Here is a 21,467-nt window from a genome sequence, read left to right on the forward strand (position 1 = left end):
AGTGGCAACGTGATCACCTCCTCGGCATCAATGTCCAATCTCAAGAGCACATTTCGCACTACTTTTACTTAACCAATGAATCGCTCCATTCCAAAAGACACCACGACCCCAACACGAATGTGGTGGAAGAATCTTTTTCCAATTCCCACTCCCCGAATCGTACAAATCGATTTCAAAATACCAAGGTTCCGACTTACTAAGATTGTAGTGACTACCCACGACAACAATGTAGCGAGGCGATTTAGACGGATCAAAGGCCAAGTGAGCACTACGATGAAGAGCCTCTCGAAATGAAAGTCCACTAGGTTTAGGAAGTACCTTGTACTTCTGCGTGGTCACGTTACAAACAATGTATTTAAAACCTGTCCCGCACAACAACAAACAATTGCAGGAGCTTAGAATCGTAGGTTTAGAGTCATTATCTTCGAGGCCGTCGAGGAAGGAGAGAGACGGGAGATTCTTGCGGCCGCGAAGCGAGACGGACTTGAGTCGGCTCTGTTTGTAGAAATAGAGGCCGGAGATTGAAGGGCTAGGGTTTCGGGAGGAGTGGGTGGTGGAGAATTGGGAGTGGGAGATGAGAGAGAGCCAATGCCTGGACATGGACTTGAATCGGATTAGGGATCTTGCCGGCAAACGCAGTAGGATTTCAGAAAGGAGATCGACGTTGCTGGCGATTAATTCCGCCGCCGGTGACATTTCCGACGGAGATCCTCCGCCGGTAGTGGCCTTCCGTCTTTTGTTTGATGATTTCCTGGCCATTGTTTGCCAGGAAGTGATCGCAGGGGAAATTTGGGGTTTAAACGTAGTCACACGCCGAGAGGAGAGAGCAAAAATGCCGTAACAAAACACTAAACACAATCTCTCGGGTTCGGCTCCCGTCCAGTCCCAGTCAGTCAGCCTTTTTCCGGCAAGTGTCGATTTGGTTCAATAATTGGATCCATCCATATTGTAGATATTGTCAAGAGCGATGTCAAAAATTATGTTCATCCGATATCGTTTAATATGCTATTGTAAAAAACAAACATACATGCACTGAATTGGAACCCCTTTCATCCATTCATCCAAAATAAATGTGTTCCGATCCTATATTGAATGATATCGGATGGACATGATTTTTGATTTGATTATGCGTGTCGAACTCGACGTTTGCCGAAAAAAGGCCTACTGGACGGGAGCCACGTCCCAATCTCTCACATCCATATGGGATCCACACGCACTAATACGTGTGGGCCCCGCATGTATGCGAGAAGTTGTGTTCAGTGCTGTGTTCTGATTATTGCGTATGTAGCACTTTTGTGGAGAGAAAACCCACTTTCTTCTTTAGGTACTCGATCTGCAATTCAATCATTCTAACTGCACATCCACTTACGTACCCAAACGCACACCCACGTCTTCAAGATTAAGAGGACAATTAGGATTATAAAGACATTACTACGCTATCTGTGAGGAGCAGTACTTCTTCTATCCTCAGCATAACATACCCCTTTCATCGAGGGCGAAGATCTTGATGAGGTCCTTAAATTTAACCGAGTTACTTTTTTTCGTGTTTCCCAAACAACAAATTTTGCGCACCCTCTTTTCAGATTGGACAATCGCATTCGAATTTATGCGTGACAGTAGACAGGTAAAATGCTCAAAGAAGAAGAGAAGACATGGTCATTGTCCATGGAAATATCAAAGCCAATTTCATACAGTCAGAAGAGGACATTAGTATACATCCAACTTACCATATACCTAATTGAAGCAAAAAACAGGATGTATTGTCGATGGACTCTTCCGACAGGAAGAAAGCTCGAAGAAATCAAATACGAGTGAGCTTCTGAACTTGAGGTTGCATTACGAGATGAATTGACGCTGACCAGTCGTGTGGCAGCTTTTATATGGCAAGACGATGAAATATACGCACTAGCGAGTTCCAATAGCAGTCAGTTACACAAAACAGAGATTGAAGAAAGAGAGCTAGCTGAGTGGAAATCGATAAGGATTTAGTGCGTGGCGATTTGAGTTTCTTCGGTTCAAGTTCTTCTTGCGTTGTGAGTTGGGACTTGGTATGGCAAATTTCTCAACTTTTGGATACTCAACTTCAAGTACGTATCTATATCTCAAATCATGCAGTAGAATTCCAAGCACAAACTATTATCATAAATACTGTCGACAATCATATCAGAACAATAAGAGCGATGAAAAGCAATATGTGCACCAAACACCTACTGCTACAAGAAAACATCGCTAAAAAATACTACTAGCATCATTCATAATTTACGCAAAAAGTGATCGATACGTGCTCCAACGCGTAAGATTCACTTCAAACAGGAAATAAGGTTGCCATAAAGGGAAATGCATAGATGTTCATACCAAATTCATAAGACTCACGCGGCACTAGATTACGAAGCACATTCCATGTCTTGTACATTGGGTTATAGGAAATAATCCTTCTAGGAGTAGCTAACAAGAGTGCAAAACCTCTTTCATTATCTCCCTTCACAGCACCCAGCACAGCATATCCATCGAAGTCATCGTTGTAGCTTTTCCATTCCATCTCGGGGAACACAGATATCAAGGGCCTAAGATTGACCCGACACTTGACGACCCAACCGCTGTAATCCCTTTCCAGCTCAAGGATTCTGAAACCGCTAGGGCACCACGAACGAGACTGAATAAGTATCAAATCGTCACCACATTCTCCGAAATACAGAATTTCGTCCGGAGAAAAAATTTTGGGCGACGGAGGGTTTGGCATTGCTATCATCTCCTCTCCATCAACATCAAATCTCTTCAGAAAATGGTCATCGGTTAACCAATGGATCGCTCCGTTCCAAAACGCGCAAACACCATCATATTTTTGGTCCGGGATGATCTTTTTCCAGCGCAAACTCTGTGAACTGTAGACATCAATTTCTTGAGTGCCGTAACGGAGAGATACAACTTTGTACTGGTGAGGTGATTTCGTAGGATCAAAAGCCAAGTAACCATCCCAACCCCCAACTAAACCAACAGGTTTAGGTAGCAAAGTGTGTTTCTTTGTGGTGGGATTACAAACAATGTATCCCCGAAAATCGCCATTGATAGTAGTAACATAGCACAACAGCAAGCCGTTGCAGGAGTGTGTAGCCCCAATTTTAGACTTGAGGAAGGAGAGAGAAGGGAGATCATGGCGGCCGCCTTGGAGGGAGACGGAGCTGAGTGTGCCATCGAAGTAGAAATACAAGCCCGAGATCGAGGGTCTGGGGTTCTGGGAGCAGTGGTTTGGGACGAATCCGGAGTCGGAGAGGAGGGAGAGCCAGTGCTTGGACACGATCTTGAACCTGATTGTGGATTCTGCTGGCAACCGTAGAAGGATTTCCATAAGGAGATCGACGTTGTTGGCAATTAATTCCGCCGCCGGTAAGATTTCCGACGGAGCAACGTTGATCATAATCGCCTCCTTTCTTCTTGCTTGCTTATTATTCATTTTGCTCTGGGTGAAGAGAGCCGATTGGCTTAGGTTATGGGTCTTTATGGGCTTCACGGGTACAAATGGAAAAGAAAATGAAAGGAAAGGAAATTTAAATAGTTTTCCCTCCCCCTGGTGTGATTGAGAAAGAAAGTGGAAGGAAAATAGTAAGAAAAATAGAGGAGTTTTGAGTACCTCATTTTCCTCTACTTTTTCCTCACACTTTTCCCATTGCACATTTTTGTGTCTTTTCATTTCCTTTTCTCAAGTTCCAAACGGACCCTAAATTTACCATACAGATATATTATCCCTCTTAGTAAAAAAAAATTCTGCTTTTAATAAAAAAAGAATTATTTTTTGACCCATTTTGTGGGGGGCGGGGGGACTGAAATATTTCTTACCTTATTTTTGTCTTTATCAATGCTGTAACACATGCTTTAGTAGAATAGTTCTTGTCAGATCATTTCTTCAATTCGGTACTAATTAAGGAGACTTGTTTAGATGATAGAAATCTTAAGGAGGAATGAATATATGATTTCATATTTCTATGATTCTGACGCTTAGAACTGACCGGAATGGAATGTGATTTCTAATAGCATATTTATCCTAGAATAACATTTCCAAGCTAAGTAGGGATATGATCCCTCCCATCATGGTAATCCTAGATCTTGGCTCAATCCATAAAAACTGGAATATTTGAATCTAGGAAATTTACAAAATAATTGATTAGTAGATATGAATCATATGATTACTGATTTTTTTTTATTTATGAGAAAACATAAACTTATATAACGACTAAACAAATACAAATGACACATTGCTCCGGTGTTGGTCCCATTTCAAGAAAGTAACAAAATACCGAAGGGAAAAACAAAACAAAAAAAACCCAGCTCCGGTGTTGGAATCCACAAATCAACATGTCTCGATTGGGTGGAAATTAAAATCCGAATCTGCATCAATTTTATGTTCGTGTTAAAGATTTCAGGACCTTCACCATTCCAATCATCTCCATATTTCCAAGTCAAATAACAAACATTGCGCTGAAGCCCTCTTGGCAGGAGATTTTCGGAAGCACGCACTTGCTCTTCCAACAATATTTCCATTCCAGTGTGTAAAACTTGAAGAGTTCTTCCATCTTAGGAAATGCACTAGTTGGGCGGAAAAGAGGTGCCTAGCGCCGACTAGTCGGCCACCTAGCGCCTTGGCGCCCGACTAGTCGGCTATCTAATCTTGGCGTCGGACCACCGCCTAGCACCTAGGCGGGGACTAATCGGTCTAGGCGGCCACCTTTTAGCGTTACTGGACTGCTGGAATATATATTTCCCACAAAAGCTAGCAAAGGTAAGGCTAACAAAATCTTTCTCTTCACTCACTTTCACCTACAAAGATTTAAACAAGTCTTTATCTATCCAATACTCTTGTTGCAGATAACAAACACCTTTACTACTTAAACTGCAAACACACACTTCCTCAAGAACTAATTCAAACCAACGGTAACGTATGCTTAGACCCAACCGAATACCAAATAAAGCAGGAACTAACAAACGAAAAAGCTCATAATTGTACCCAAGGTGTTCTACTTCTTCTTGTATTCAGTTTGGGTTGATCCTTGGGCTTGAATAACATAAGATTGTCGCGGTGTAGGGTGCCAACCTCGTTGGGATGCTACTCTCATTGTAATGCTATCTTCTCTTGCCCTCAATGAAGAAGATTAATCACCTATTGATCGATGATAGAAGCATAATACACACATAGAAGCTTAAACACCAGTAGCAAATGCAACAACCTTGGTATAATTTGTTATAGTTTTAGAGGAGTACAATTCGGCGTAATCAGGCGAATTTCAGTCGACTTTAAAGCATTTGGCTGATTTTACAAATGGAATCAAATAAAAAGTACAAGAATAATTTATATCCAATATCCTGTTGTTACTACAACTAAAGACTGTCTGAGTGAACTAGCAGCCGACAATAGGCATGACAGAGTGAATGAACCAAGGCACTTATCAGCAGAAAACTCTTTCACCGTTGTAGGCAGGTGATCACTTGCCGGCATGGTAGCGGCGTTGTAGAGTTCAATGTCAACATATAGTAGAAGTGGCAAGGTGACAAACTTATGCAAGTTCCAAATTTTCCTCTCAATACACGTATAGAAGCACTAAAGGGTAATTTTTCTCCTTGCATGCACTTTTGGTATGGAGGGTAGGATCTTAGAGTCTTACCATCATGTTGGTAGGCACAACGGTATTCACGCGAACGAAATGTCCGGCCGGTGATTGTCCTGATCATCCTCAATACAACAAGGGCAGTAGTAATTAGAAAGAGAAAAGATGGTCCCACTATTGACCGAACAAAAGCTCTAGACACGGAGAGTGGGCCTCAGACAACAAATCCCCCAATAGGGTCTCCGGCAACAGAAATGGAGCCTGATGGCGGTGGTGATAGTTCAGAGGCTATGCTAGGTGAGAAGATTGAAAAGACACTTGTTTCCGCTCCTCCCAAAAGGGTAACTCCGCATTAGTGTTTGCATGAGCTTCATTTCTTGGTGCGATGCCAGAGCCTAGTATGGTCATTTCGTCAACAAGTGATTCTTTCTCCACCGTCGTTACATTTGCCATCCACGGCCCAAACTTTTCTGCACATGAAGTAGAGAAACCTCAAATCAACGTCCCAATAAATATTACCAAGACCTCTACTCAAACTACAGAGAATGGCTTTCTGCGACGAAGCATACAAATAAACATCACCGTTTTAGAACAAATGAGGTAATATGTTTGCATCATCATTAAAGGGCTCATAATTAAGCCATTTTTAATTACCCATTGATGCTAGAAGCACAATACACATGCATATAGAAGAATAAATTACCGCTACCACAACTAGATTTTGCTAGAAAAGAGAAGAGTCCTAGTTTTGCACACAAAAACAGAGATGAAGAAACCTTCAGTCGAATTCGTCGTATTTTTTTCGTTCTTCTTTACGGGAAGCGAGCGAGTCGATTACTAATGAAATGTATTACGATTCAGTTTCAACAATAACGACTGATGCCAATTTCAAGCATAACCGAAATTATCGGCGAAGGAGGAGAGTCGAGATTCGTGTACCCAATCGATGCAGATTCGAAACCAATGGATGGATTTTTGGTTTAGGGTCTGCAACATCGTAAGATTTATTGGTGTGAATGGATCAAGGATGAGAGGGAGAGAGAAATGATCGGAAAATCATTTCACAGTTTGTTAGATAAACGGGTCATTAGGCCCTATTCCATGGGAAAGACTTTTCCAACGGGAATCCGTTTCCCCCGAAACCCGCAAAATTAGGGATCAGATCACCTCTAAGAGGTGCGAGGGGCACATCACCTTAGAAGCACATCAATTACACCCCTCTCACATACAGATGGGTCCCGTTCCAGTGAGATCCACCTGTACGTGAGAGGGGTGTAGTTGATGTGCTTCTAGCATTTTGAAAAAAAAACACTCAAATCTTTTGGAAGTTGTACCTCATTTTGCAAGCACTCATTTTGATTGGGGAGGAGCCCTGGGGTGAACATAGGAATCAATGGCCGGTCACGATGACCCAACCGCCCTCAGGATTGGGGTCGTGACAATATTTCACTTCCAAGTATATTTTATCTTATCAAATAGATGGTTTTAGATTAAACTTATATTCGCCGTCTAACAAAGAGTGAGTAGTTTATTTCTCCATCAATATCCGATTACACCGACTTTTATCAAGAGTGTTTTTGTAACGACCCAAATTCTTCGCATTACTCTTCCTACCTAACCCAATCAGATAACAAAATCAGATGATTTACGCCACCAATTCAATATACACAATAAAAAATCCATCTGCCACTTCCTTAAATGATGATGTAATTCTACGTGGGCCACCTTTGGACTCCACTTGCACATGGGCAGATCCAATGTAGGCACAGACGGGTCACATGACCCACCTGAAAATATCGGGAATTTTTTTTCTGAACATAGAAACACTAACATTCATTTTTTATTCTTATTATATTTTTCTGAACACATGTTCTCTTTGTATTGGATTGTGAGTATTTTTATTAAATTTATGCTCGAAAAGTGACCCATCTGTCCGAATTTTCTGGATCCGCCACTGCACTTGCATATTCATGCACACACACCACAAACAAATTACACCAACCCCATATCCCATGCACAAACTCCACTGACCAAAAATCTCATTTCTTCTCTCTTTTAATTTCATGTTTTATTTCATCTCTCCATTACCTAAAATATTAACGAATTTCTTTTATCAAATATTCGGTTGCTACAGTTTTTCTCTGCGACATCTATGAATTCAACTGTTGAGATCGATGGTTTTTGAAACCCCGAATGAGACTCGCAAACTTGAGTTTGGAGGGGTTTTGAGACATCTTATGCAAGTATGGAGGTGAGTTGGTCCCAACAGATTGTTCGAGTGGTCGTGTTTGAGCCCTTAACCTAAGCTTTAATTTAAGCCGTAATTTAATCGTTCCTCTAGTAAATCTTGCTTAGAAAATTATTTCAGCGCATGGACGCCATTTATAACTTTTAACTTACATTGTTCATTATTCAAACAAAATTCAATCAGCGAATTGCTCCCGCGCGAGTTCGATCCCGGCTGCAGAATCTAGCCAAGTTTTAATATCCTCTTCATTCATAGCCTTTTCCAGGGTTATATTTGTGATCCCTTTTCCCATAATCATCTGGTTGTTGCATTTGGAAGTGGAACCAAAATCAATCCTCTGGAAAATGTCTATTTTTTCTTAGTAGCAAATAGGGGTGAATGAAGAAGAAAACTGCAAGCATATATTGAACACAAACTATCATGCATACGTATTCCAGTGTACATACAGACCATATTTCGCAAGTTGCAGGAACTTGATTGTTCTTACGTTTTGAAGCATTTAACGCCTTTATCATACAATTTTCATGCGCGGTAAAATAAACGATGAGAAGGTATTAATAAGAAAACCTCTATTCGAACTACAGAGAATGGCTTAATTTCCGCGACGAAGTATTTGCTTTACCTCATTTTTTTTCCTGTGCTTTTTCCTGTTATAGGTGTAAATATCTCTAATTAAAACAATGTTGTATTCACAGAGCACTCCAAAAGCATAAATCACTGTCTCAGGAAAAGGAACTAGTTAACTGTTTGCATCATCATTAAACATTGTTTCAGAAAAATCAAAAACCAAAATCCTACTTCATGACAACATTTACAAGGCAAATACCATGCAAAGAGTAAGGAACCAAAATGAAGAAGATTAATCACCCATTGATGATAGAAGCTTAAACACCAGTACCAAATGCAACAACTTTAGTATAATTTGTTACAGTTTTAGAGGAGTACAATTCGGCGTAATCTATCCAGTATCCTGTTGTTACTACAACTAAAGAATGTCTGAGTGAACTAGCAGCCGACAATAGGCATGACTAGTGAATGACCCGAGGCACTTATCAACAAAAAAACATCTTTCGCCATTGTAGGCAGGTGATCTTATCAGCATGGTACCGGCGCTGTAGAGTTCAATGTCAACATAAAGTAGAAGTGGCAAGGTGAGAAACTTATGCAAGTTCCAAAGTTTTCCTCTCTCTTCGTATAGGGAATTTCCTATGGGCATGCCGTGGGATAGAATCATGAGCCCGGCCTTCACAGTAGCTCATAAATCTATTTTCTGGTATAAATACCTTGCATAAAATCAATCTGTCATTTTTTGTGAGTAGAACAGCTCGTTTCTGAAGTAGCAAACAGAAGTATAAGAATGATGGGCTGGAAGTGTTTAACGGGTAATGGATTTTTTTTCGCCGCCCTCACCATTGGGATCATCACCAAAAGGAGGTCCACTATAATAATTGAGCCCGTCACAAGTTGGCTAAACCAGTTCCATGTCGCCTCAAACATCACAAATTTTCCCTTGATCCAGTTCCGCATTATTTTTTTCCAGCTCCAAATAGTTTCTATCCAGCTCCACATTGTTTCTCCATCCTTTGCTGAAAAAAAAGCTGGATCAAGTGGGACAGAATCATGAGCCCGACCTTCACATTAGCCCAAAAATCTATCTTCTTCGCAACCACCCTTTTATACACATATGCAGAGCTATCCCCTCGCTTACAAGCAATGTTCATTAACGTTAGAGGTTCGCAGTTACTCGTTCTTTGTTAGCCAACTCTGCTTTGCAGTCACTTAGAGCCTTTTTCAATTATGCAGCAGTTTTGGGTGTTTGTCTTTCAAGTGCTCTCTCATACGCCGCAATAGCGTTTGCATGAGCTTCATTTCTTGGTGTGATGCCAGAGCCTAGTATGGTCTTTTCGTCGACAAGTGATTCTTTCTCCAATGTCGGTACATTTTTTCCCTCCTCCATCAAGGTGATAATGATATAGACGATTGTACCATCCACTCTAGGCATCAAGATGCCAAAACAGGTCCAATCGCCATCCACAGCCCAAACTTTCCTGCAAATGAAGCAGAGAAACCTCTAATCAATGTCCCGATAAATATTAAGACCTCTACTCGAACTATAGAGAATGGCTTTCTGCGACGAAACATACAAAGTATAATCACCGTTTTTGGACAATGCGGTAATGTGTTTGCATCATCATTAAAAGGCTCATACGCCATTTTTAATTACCCATTGATGCTAGAAGCACAACACACATATAGAAGAATAAATTACCAGTACCAAAACTAGATTTTGCTACAAAACAGAAGAGAGAGACCTAGTTTTGCATACAAAAACAGAGAGGAAGAAACCTTTACTTGAATTCGTCGTATTTTTCGTTCTTTTTTTTTCGGGAAGCAAGCGGAGTCGATTACAAATGAAATGTATTATGATTCAGCTTCAACAACAAACGATCTATGCCGATTTCAAGCGCAATCGAAAGTATCGGCGAAGGAGGAGAGTCGAGATTCGTGTACCCGATCCATGCAGACTCGAAACCAATGGAGGAAGAGAGACGATATTAAGGTCATGGGTGTTTGGTTCAGGGACTGCAACATCGTGAGATTTATAGGTGTGAATGGGTCAAGGATGAGAGGGAAAGAGAAATGATCGGAAAATTATTTCACAGTTTGTTAGATACGGGTCATTAGGCCCTATTCCATGGGAAAGACTTTTCCAACGGGGAATCCGTTTCCCTCGAAACCCTCAAAATTAGGGAGCAGATCACCTCTACCATACTTTCAAACTCGTTTGGAGACACTTTCAAACTCGACGTCCAACGGGGAATCCGTTTCCCTCGAAACCCGCAAAATTAGGGAGCAGATCACCTCTACCATACTTTCAAGCTCGACTTTTTGGATTAACATACCAACATCCTATCGATTGGTAAAAAAACACGTTTTTTTTTTTTTTTAAGGAGTATTTGCTTTGCGACGTCTATGAATTGAGAGATTTGGATCAATGTTTTGCAACTCTCAGAGACTCGCAAACTCATGTTTGGAGGTGTTTCGGGAGATTAAGAATTGGGCTGCTCCAATAAATTTATCGGTGGTCTCAGAACACCGTCAAATTGTATCCAATACGTTTGGGTGTCACACACAAGGATTTGAAACGGTCATCTCATAAACCTCAAAGAAAAAAAATTAGTTGTGCAAATCATTAAATTGTGAACAAGTTGCATTTTTTGTCTAAAAAAATAATTTGATACTTAAAATTGTTCATTTTTTAAACGAAATTTCATCCGCAATGCGCTCACGAGACTATGGAAATTGGTCAAATTAAATTCTTGTAGCGAAAAATTCTCGATGAGACATAACAGTGAACGATTTTCAAACCAACGACGTGGATTTGGGACAGAACAATAAATAGTAATGATTTGGATGAATATCAAGTTATGAGTACGAGAAATCTCGGCCTTTTCGGTTTGAGGGAAGTTTTTAAAAGTAATGAATGGAATAATAGATAGAGAAAATTTATTAAGAATCGTGCGCAAAGATAATGTCAGAAATTTTAAGGGATGAAGCATAGAATAAGTTCTACAATTTATTGTGGGGCCATTGCATTCGCAACTTTCCCCCAATTATTATTGGAGAATCTAGTAGTTGGTGGTGAAATTAGTACCTACAAATTTGTCAAGCTAGTCAATTGGAAAGCGGCCGTTGCACAGATGATTTTGTTCCAAATGTCATAAGAGAATCTATGGTGAAATTAGTATAAAAAATTAGTTGAGTGTGCGTAATTTAGTCCGAACCTTAGTCACGTAACATTTCAGTAGGATTCTCCGTCCCGTTCCCAATTATCGCTCTTTGCTCGGTGTGTGAGTCTAGGTAGCAGTAGGTGATGTATAATTGGTCTTTACTATTCAAGTAACGACTGTGTTAAAGTATCGTACTTATAGCCTGATGTAAATAGTAAAGTTGTATTATTGGTACTTTGTGTGATGATGTAAACGTCCCTTCCTTATGCCTATAAAGAGAGGGTTCTCCACCGTTGTAAACCAAGTGCTCTGAAGACTCTCTTCACTACATGAGCTATGTAAAAACTTCGGAATACCGCAAATGCTTAGCCATACCTTTCTTTTATTCCCAGTCATCAGCAAAATGTGCTGGTATCAAGTAACCCAAAAATCAATCCGTTGCTTCTTTTCTCGAAATATTGTATACATCATTGAAGACTTGAGGGAAAATTAACGAGTTAACAATTAAAGGGTTCGACGACTTACCGAAACAAGCTAATAGGCGGTTAGGGGATGCTGCCGAGCATCTCTCTGTAGAGCAGTGTCGAGCGGTCAATTCGGTCGTTCATCTCGGCACGGACAGTTCAGAGTGAATTTGTGCGTATACCAATCTAATCCGTTTATTGCTCGATTAAAATCTGAGTTATCAATTATTGAAATAAACGACCGGATCGACAGTTCTGCAGGGATGCTCGGCAGCATCTAATAGAAGCCACATCTCCTTTGCTGAAAGAGAAACCCCCGAATATAAAAAGCAACACAAAACTCACATTTCGAATGGCACTCGCATCTACACTCTCTTCGATCGTAGCCTCACCAACCCTCCGTAGAAGAGGACTGCCCTTAGTTGGGGCATTCTGTGTTCTTAGCGTAGGACTCTCTAATCTCTACCGCCCTTCTCTTCTCTCTCTCTCCTCCGCCACGGGTTGCTCTCCCTCCCTCCCTCTCTCTCCTCTCTCCCGGTACTACTACTTCTCTCTCCCTCTCCCTCTGGCCTCTAGGGTTTGATTTGTAGTTTTAATTACTTACATGGGTAATGGGTTTCAGGTCGAAGTGCAGCGGTGAAAAGCCGGAAAAGGGTATTCGCGGAATTATGATGGAAGCCAGTGGGAAGACTGTGCCGAGTATTGTTGTCTATGTCACTGTGCCTAACAAAGAAGCAGGTTAGGGGTTTTTTTTCGTTTCATTTTTTTGTTTCCTTATTGCTGATCACATTAGAGAGGAGGGTTGTGCGTTAGGTGGCTGGCAACCACTACGTAAGAGACTCTTTTAGATCCTTATGACATGAATTCAATTATGAATATGAGATATACTAAGGTGTTCCTTTTATCACGGAATATGATGGTGTCGACAGAACTCGATGGAGAAAATGAGTTCTTGTGGCTGATCCAAATCTATTGAGACTTATTAAGGCTCAATTTGATTTGATTTAGTCTCATTGCTGATCACATGTTGTTATCAATGGTTGATTGATTCTGTGGTCAATTTGACATCATTCATGTCAAGAATCAGCTATGAAGGAAAATTGGACTTTTTAGCTCCGGAAATTATTATCCTTAATTTGTGTGCAGTGATTGTACCTAGTAAAGTTTGATCTCTGACTCTGTATGAATACGATGGAAGACTAATTATACACTCTGTTTGGATAGAGTGTATTTCAAAAGATGGGATTTGACGTTAGTAATGTAAGGAGACATAATTAGTCGAGGATAATAGCTCAAATTTTAATACGATACCTTGTCATGGTGGGATTTGAAATATCGACTCTATGAGTGATTTCATATCCTTCACGTCAAGAATTCTAGTTATACAAGGATCTCAACAAAGTACGTTTCATTTACCTCTAATTAATCTTCCACTCTACTTTCAAGAGCCATCTATAAATACTCTGTTGTTGTTGTTGATATGGAAAAAAAAAAACACTTCACTTGGGATCGACAACTATCACAAGTCACAACGAACTGCAATGACACATAATTCAATCAATTGTTGGTGCTGACTCCGAAGAATCTAGAACGATTTGGTTATGGCTTGTGATAGAAGTTGTTCTTTTATGGTGTATTATCCAATATATAACTGATGGCTAAGCTATAGTTTCCTTGTATTCTTTCTATGATGTGCTAGGTTTAATTTATCGCAAATGGTCTTTGATGGAAGGAATCAGGATGAATTTCATGTCTAAAACTTCGCTTTGTGTAATCAATTTATTTATGTCCAATTCTTGTCTTCGACTGTTGTATCTGCTTCTTCAGCTTGTTATATTGTTCATCTATCTACTTGTGGTGTTTTTCTTCACTTCTCTTACTTAAAACAATAAGATGTTTAGTAACACCATGTATCCAGAAAAAAGTGGAATCCTAGAGAAGTTTTTGGACCCAACTCTGCAACTTGACGTTCTATAGTTCTAGCTTGTTAGTTGTTCGAATTCCTTAAGTTTGCATCTCTCTCTCTCTCTCTCTCTCTCTCTCTCTCTCTCTCTCTCTCTCTCTCTCTCTCTCATTGAAAGCTTCAGTGAACCCGCAATGGGCCTTCTCTCTCTCTCTCTCTCTCATTGAAAGCTTCAGTGAACCCGCAATGGGCCTTCACCCATTTCTGAGTTGTAGCATGGGAAAATATACCGATAGAGTTAGAAATGGTGTGTGAGGTTCTGACAGAATAACTAGTGAAGTGATATGACGAGACAGTATCCCCCTTGGTTACGGTACGCATCACCTGTCACTTAAAAGTTAAGTCCATAATTCTGTGAATTAGAAGAGAGAGGATTCGCTTAGCAAAAAAAAAAAAGTATTCAAAACGAACTAGAATATGCATGTTTACACTTCAACAGGTTACTAGTCTTCGGAAAATATTACTTGCATAACGTCCTTCGTGTTATCTTTCTTCATTTTTGTGTTTGTTTCTTTCTCGTCCAGGTAAGAAGCTTGCAGAAAGCTTAGTCAAAGAGAAACTTGCAGCTTGTGTGAACCGGGTGCCAGGCATGTCCTCCATATCTCTAACTTTACCTTCAGACTTTTTGACTTCGTTTCACTTTGGTTCAACCTCAATCTCAGCCTGAGGTACCAGGCTTGAGTGATCCGGGTACCAGGTTATGCATGGCCATGTGATAGGGTTCATCTTTGCCGGGTAAAAGTGTTCAACTTTAGTTTGGCAATCCTTTACTCACTAGTGGTGCTCCCGTTTCTTTCTGGCTTAGAAGTAATTTTGATGGAAATCTAAAATTGACCTGCCAATTAGAACTTTGTACTCAGAGCTAAGTATTGATTTCCGGGAAGTTTCGACGGATGGCTATTGGGTTTGTGACCATGATCAAATCATCTGTAGCACAATGTAGTTATTCACCTTTGCGTACTTCACGCTTACAGCCCCTTTGGATGTTGAGTTGGATCACAGAGAGAAGAAAAAAATAGGAGAAAAGATATGGGATCCTATCACTTGTTTGGATGAAATAAAGAGGGGTAAAATGGGGAGAAATAAAGAGAATTGGTGAGCTTTCATTCCTCCCTTTTAATGGTGAGATTTGTGAGAAACCCAAATCCTTTCTTTCTAGCCATTTCTCACCATCTAAAGGGCTTGTACGTATACATATCCTAATCAATAGCGAGTGTCTAGTGGGTTAAGTGGCTTAAGCCTCCGAATCTTGACGAACAATTTATAAATTTTGCAGGCATTGAATCAGTATACCAATGGCAAGGAGAGGTAAGATTTGAATAACTCCAAATAAGAAAACAAAAACATTTGAAAATGCTGAGAATGATAACCAAATCCTGTATTGTTGGTTGCAGATTCAGACAGATTCTGAGGAACTGCTTATTATCAAGACTAGGGAATCCCTACTGGAAGCGGTGAAAGAACACGTCAAGGCAAATCATGAATATGAGTAAGCCGAAACACCTGCAATACTTTACATGTTTAATGAACCTGTTTATTATTATGCATCGTTTGTCTCAAAAATTTCCTAGTCACAACTCACAACTGTGTAATAAGTCAATAACAGTCCACCGAGTTGAATTTTTTTTTTTTTGAGTAAGGGCAAGAGGGTAATTCCTCCAAGTTGATTACTCTGTGTAGTTAAGGTGAGTTGATTCTTCTTACGCCCAAGTTTCCTTATTTTCCCAGGGTACCTGAAGTAATTGCCCTGCCGATAATTGGTGGGAGCATCCCATACCTTGAATGGCTCAAGAACAGTACAAGGGATTGAACGTACTGAACTCCTTTATCTCAGCAATGGACTCGGAGTTACGTAAATCTATGAAGTGTTCGGTTTAGTTGTACAGTACATGAATCTATGAAGTGTTGGTTTTAGTTGTACATTCAGAAGGAAGACTCTCTCTCTCTCTCTCTCTCTCTCTCTCTCTCTCTCTCTCTCTCTCTCTCTCTCTCTCTCTCTCTCAGACTTTATGTGGAACTGATTCTTATGTATGATTCTCTGAGCACCAGGAAGTAGATATACCAGTTGTGAACACGTCATCATTTCCTTTTTGCGATGGAGGAAGGAATAATACATCCAGCAGATGGGAAACCATTTGCTTTACGTTTTGTTGTGGCTTTGAGTTGTTCCATCCTTAGAAACATGATTAAGGCTAGAGGGGCTGTATTTTTGAAGTTAAACTCAAGCTCACCTACAAACATAACCAAGCAGAGCTTAGAGTCCCAATCAATTGGGATCAGCTGCAAGAATCCTTTTTTTTTTTTTATTGGGCCCGCCTAATGTTATGTTGATGATATGAACCATGTGAGGGACAGATTTTGATGCTCATATGTCTAGCTGTACAACGCACATGGGAACACAGGCATGGTGTATCCGACAACTCGGGACACATTTATCTCGAAATTTATATGGATGTGTTTCAAGCATTACCTTGATGATTTTACTGAACCAGTGTTTTATGGATGAAGGGTCTGTGCGAGCTTCAGTCTAACAACAGATTGATTATTAAGTGGGCGCGTGGCGTCCCAACCCCAAATCACCACATTCTTGGATCATGAATTCACTGTCAACATGGTGTACCATGAAATCAGATGGACGGTCAACTGGACCAAATAAATGATCGGCTTGTCTTGGTTGAATGCATCAAATCACATATTCTACAGAAACTCCCTATGAATCCACTTCAACAGCAAATCATTTTGCTAAGTCCATGAAACCCACACGTGGTTCCAAGTAGCAATACCCAAAACTTGTCGAAATACATAGAAGTAATCGAAAGACCTATGACAAATTAGGACATAACCCATCAATTAAAAAAAAGGCTTATTTAACCATTGTACATTGACAGTAGCCAAAAAGGAAGGGGGGAAAACCTCAAATTCATCATACAGGATGACCATTCTGCCATTTTGAACCTACAACCTACTTGGGAGCCAATTCCATTAACGTACATTTTTACCCGGGCAAAACAGAAATCTAGTATAACAGACTGCTTGATGAAACCACAACAAAGTATGTGGAGCATGTGACAGACTGGCAGTCAAAAGGCGTCTCTAGCATCACAAACGTAAACAATAATAACCCTTGATTTTTTCAAGGACTAGAGAGAGATTAGTGATGGCAAGCTGTAAGCAAGTGCATAACGCAGTAGATATAGCAACTACACTTCCATAAAAAAAAAAAAAAGGTTCAAATCACTTCAGAAATTTGGAGTCGGTTTAAGTCCCTAGTATGACAATCAGTTCGTGGGTTGACCCCAAAATGTCAACCAACAGACATGTAGTCAGCACAAACAAATGACATTCAAAGCCCACCTCCGGCTGGAGAAGATAACAACCGATCAACGTGAAACATCTTTAGGCCTCATCAATCTGGTCCTGAATCAAGCCGAATGTGAATACAAGTCAAATCATTACTCAATCTAATTTTCTATAATAATAGGAATTAGAGGGCAGGAATCCCACTAACCTGCATGTCTGAAGTCCAAAGAGTCAGATTGTCCCTGAGCAGTTGCATGATGAGAGTACTGTCCTTGTATGATTCTTCACCCAAAGTGTCAAGTTCAGCTATTGCTTCCTCAAATGCCTGTACACAAAGATGATAATAGGGGTAAATTCACCGGAAATCTATATGCTGTCCGGAAAATGGAACTTCTGCATGGCAGCCATTAGTTTCATTCATGGGTAGCTCAATGCCATGCAGCGAACCGAACACACGCAGAGTAGCACGAAGAATAATCAAGATAACAAAGAACTCTCGACATAAAGATTGTGTGATTAAGTACGCCTAAGTCAACGGCTCAAGCCAGTTTCCACTATATTCTGAGTAAGAAATAAAAGCTGCAAAAGAGTTGGGTAGTGTTAGCAAGTAGCAACTTTATATACTGCCAGGATTACAATCACCAGAATTGCCAAAATACTCTTAGCAGTTGGTAGTTGCATCACTGAAGTCATGAGCCTTGACTAATCAGGCTTCATAAAGTGAACACTCAAAATGGTCATTTGACTTCCTTCTCTTATGAGGAATAACCAATTACTCCTGGCAGGGGAAAACACCTAAGCATGCATACAAGATGAGATAACAACTCATCTCAACTGAGCAAACCTTAACACACCAAAGATCATAATACATTGCAAATCAAATGGAGACCAAAGTTAGGAAACCATTATTAAAAAAAATCGAGAAAAGTTTCACTAAAACATTGTAAAAGCAGATTATCATATGAAGCAGATGCAATAGTCGGTCACCAATTCAAATAAAGGATTTAACATTAAAAAAAAAATTGACCAAACAATTTCCAGAGATATAAATATTGGAAAAAAGTATACCTGTTTTGCCATACTACAAGCTTTATCGGATGAATTGAGAATCTCATAATAGAAGACCGAGTAATTGAGAGCTAGCCCGAGTCTTATGGGATGTGTTGGAGCAAGGTCAGCCAGTGCAATATCCTTCAATAAAAAGCAACAACACAAAATCAGAACTCTCAATCTATTCTACAAGCTATTCATTAACCATAATTTACAAATCTGCTATATTCATAACATGTCAACCTTTCTATAACAATGTAAGATGTTTATGCATCGTTGTCTTCGTTGTTTAAATCCCTAAGTACCAATCACTTGAAACCCTAAGGAGTCAACTAAAAGCAAGATCATGCCTCAATTCAAATTGTCCAATGATCAGCTGCCCCAACCCTCAGACAAGTAATTGAGCAATTGAAATACATACACTGTTGACAGAACAGAGATGTAGAGATATAAACACAACAAGTAACTTGAAATACTGCCCTAAAACACAAAATAATGGTAAATACTGCTCTAATTTCATGATTTCCAAGAAATATAATTACATACCGACCCCAAACCCTAAAAAGACTGGCACTATAAAGTGTAAATAGATCTGGTCATCTGGCCTAATGGTCATGTAAAATGATGTGAAGTCTCATGTTCGAGCAGATGGAGAAGTATTGACGTTCTAGTAGTATTCTAACTCATTAAATCATTAAAGTCTGATAGAGTTGTCAAAAAGAACAAAAAGACGAATGTAGCTTCCCGTTTTCAAAATGTATAAAACACATCCTATACCCTAGAATACCTGTAAATACCTCCCTAATCTCGTGATTTCTAAGAAATACGCGTCTTTCTTTCTTTTCCCCGCTTAGCAAATACAGATCCAATATCCTAAAAACATACAAGTAAGCGTAAATAGAGCTCCACTTCCACAATTTCTCAGAAATACACATCCAATACCCTAAATACACACAGCAACTGTAAATACCACCCTTATTTCACAGTTTTTAAGTACTAAACATCCAGTACCCTATAAACACAGAGTAACTGCAAAGGCTGCCCTAATTTCACGATTTCTAAAACCTCAAACAGGTTAAGAGGAGTGCTAGAGACAAAGAAAATAGGCAAAGAAAAAACCCTTAAAGCGTACATGAACGGCTCAGATTCATTGTGCAATGCATCTGAGCCGTTTATGTACACTTCAAGGGTCGTTTCTTTGTCCATATTCTTTGCACTTAACATTTCTCAAGAAGTAAACCTCCAAAACCCTACAAACACACACACAAATCACGCGATTTCAAAAACCTCAAAAAGGCAAACTACCTGAACAGCCTTATAAGCATTCATAGTATCCTCAGCAGCCAATACACAAAATACAAAGTAACTGTAAATACCGCTCTAATTTCATGATTATCAGGAAATAAACATCCACCACCCTACAAGCACACACAACTGCAACTACTGCCTACAAGCACACACAACTGCAACTACTGCTCTAATTCCACAATTTCTCACCCTACCTACACAACATAAATACCGCTCTAATTCCACAATCAGTAGGAAAAAAGCATCCAATACCCTACAAACACACAATACCTAAAAATACTGCCCTAATTTCAGGATTTCTACAAACTCAAAAGGCCAAACTACCTGACCAGCTCTATAAGCGTTCATGGCGCCCAAAACTCTAAAAACAAAGAGGCAACTGTAAATACAGCTCTACCACAATTTCTCAGAAATACACATCCCATACCCTAGATACAAGCAATAACCGTAAATAACGCCCCAATTTCACGATTTCTAAGGAACACACATCCAAAACCCTACAAACACACAGTAAATAGTATCCTTAGCCCTAATCTCACGATTTTCAAAATCCTAAAAAACGCAAACTACCTGAGCAGCCTTATAAGCGTTCATAGTATCCTCAGCCGCCTCCTTCCTCTCCTCCCCAACCTTAAACTCCGCCATGTACCTATGGTAATCCCCCTTCATCTTCAAATAAAACACCTTCGACTCCCCCGTCGCCGCGCTCGGCACCAGATTCTCCTCCAACAGCCTCAGAATCCCCGCGCAGATCCCCGACAGCTCCGCCTCCACCTTGGACCTGTAGTCCTTGACCAAAACCACGTGCTCCTCGTTCTTCCGAGACTCCTCCTTCTGCTCGATCGAGGACACGATCCGCCACGCAGCGCGGAGGGAGCCGATGACGTTCTTGTAGGCGACGGAGAGGAGGTTGCGCTCCTCGACGGTGAGCTCGGTGGACGGGGTGTGAGAGACCACGAGGGTTTCCATGAATTTTACCATCTCCTCGTAGCGCTCGGCTTGCTCGGCGAGCTTGGCCATGTAGACGTACTGATCTCGGGTAAGGTTTTCGGGGACCGCCAGAGTCGCCATTGCTGAGGGGGGAGAGAGAGAATGATGGGGATCTTGTATTCGATTTCTGATATTTTGAAATTTTTGGGAATCGGCTTTTGACTTTTGAGCAGTCAAGGAGGGACTCGTCCCCCTCTCCAGTTCTTCCCTCCAGTTTTGGATTTTGTGGGCTCATGTAGGGCTCAATTTGATGATCGAAACTGTTTATCATGTGGCTCTTGTCGAGCCAAGTGACCATATCAAAAATCAAGTTTATCAGATTTGCATTGATACCTGATCCAAACATATGAACTTGCAACCAACGGATTCCTATCCAGTGTGCCCTATGGGCCCACAAAACGCAAACTAGAGGGGAGACCGGAGAAAGGAACTAAAGGTGAGGCGAGTCCGTCATTGAGTCACCATCGATTGGATTTGGGTGACTCGGGATGAGGTAGAGTGCGTAAGTTAGTCCAGACACTCTTGACCATCGAATAAAAAATATTGTGTGATTGGTGATTCATTTCTGAACATCTAAACAGTAAGGTTGTAAATCAGTAGAGCCGAGCTACGTTTGAACTCACTCGTTTACTAAACGAGCCTAAAATTCGAGGTCAAGCTTGACTCATTTGTAAACAAGCTAAGCCCTTAGCGAGGCAAGTGTAGCTAATTTACTTTATGAGCCTCTTTAAACAGGTCAAGCCTATATAAACAAGTAGTAAAGATATAGGTACCAACGGTTTCCGTAGGGAAACCATATCGATGACCACGCCGGGC

General features: G+C 40.5%; 3 protein-coding genes and 1 long non-coding RNA gene across 4 annotated transcripts; 2 read left to right on the forward strand and 2 right to left on the reverse strand.

Annotated features, from left to right (window-relative positions):
- The first annotated feature begins 204 nt into the window (after positions 1-204).
- LOC131333036 (uncharacterized) lies at positions 205-631 on the forward strand. The gene is made up of 2 exons (XR_009201687.1): positions 205-334; positions 430-631. It is a non-coding gene; the product is annotated as an uncharacterized LOC131333036 (long non-coding RNA).
- A 1,582-nt stretch (positions 632-2,213) lies between these two features.
- LOC131333348 (F-box protein At5g07610-like) lies at positions 2,214-3,485 on the reverse strand. The gene has a single exon (XM_058367819.1). It carries the CDS (start codon positions 3,449-3,451, stop codon positions 2,306-2,308), a length of 1,146 nt encoding a protein of 381 aa, XP_058223802.1. The 5' UTR covers positions 3,452-3,485; the 3' UTR covers positions 2,214-2,305.
- Positions 3,486-12,304: 8,819 nt separating this feature from the next.
- LOC131332327 (protein CutA, chloroplastic) lies at positions 12,305-16,151 on the forward strand. The gene is made up of 6 exons (XM_058366491.1): positions 12,305-12,577; positions 12,663-12,778; positions 14,528-14,590; positions 15,280-15,311; positions 15,398-15,492; positions 15,732-16,151. The coding sequence occupies exons 1-6, from the start codon at positions 12,393-12,395 to the stop codon at positions 15,811-15,813; spliced, it is 573 nt and encodes a 190-aa protein (XP_058222474.1). The 5' UTR covers positions 12,305-12,392; the 3' UTR covers positions 15,814-16,151.
- Positions 16,152-17,195: 1,044 nt separating this feature from the next.
- LOC131332328 (14-3-3-like protein D) lies at positions 17,196-20,864 on the reverse strand. Its single transcript, XM_058366493.1, has 4 exons — positions 20,232-20,864; positions 18,372-18,494; positions 17,512-17,628; positions 17,196-17,420 (listed from the first exon to the last, which is right to left on the reverse strand). Exons 1-4 carry the CDS (start codon positions 20,730-20,732, stop codon positions 17,400-17,402), a joined length of 762 nt encoding a protein of 253 aa, XP_058222476.1. The 5' UTR covers positions 20,733-20,864; the 3' UTR covers positions 17,196-17,399.
- Between the last annotated feature and the right edge of the window lie 603 nt (positions 20,865-21,467).

Source organism: Rhododendron vialii, chromosome 7a (genome assembly GCF_030253575.1).
Source record: "Rhododendron vialii isolate Sample 1 chromosome 7a, ASM3025357v1".
In the NCBI taxonomy this organism is placed as follows: domain Eukaryota; kingdom Viridiplantae; phylum Streptophyta; class Magnoliopsida; order Ericales; family Ericaceae; genus Rhododendron; species Rhododendron vialii.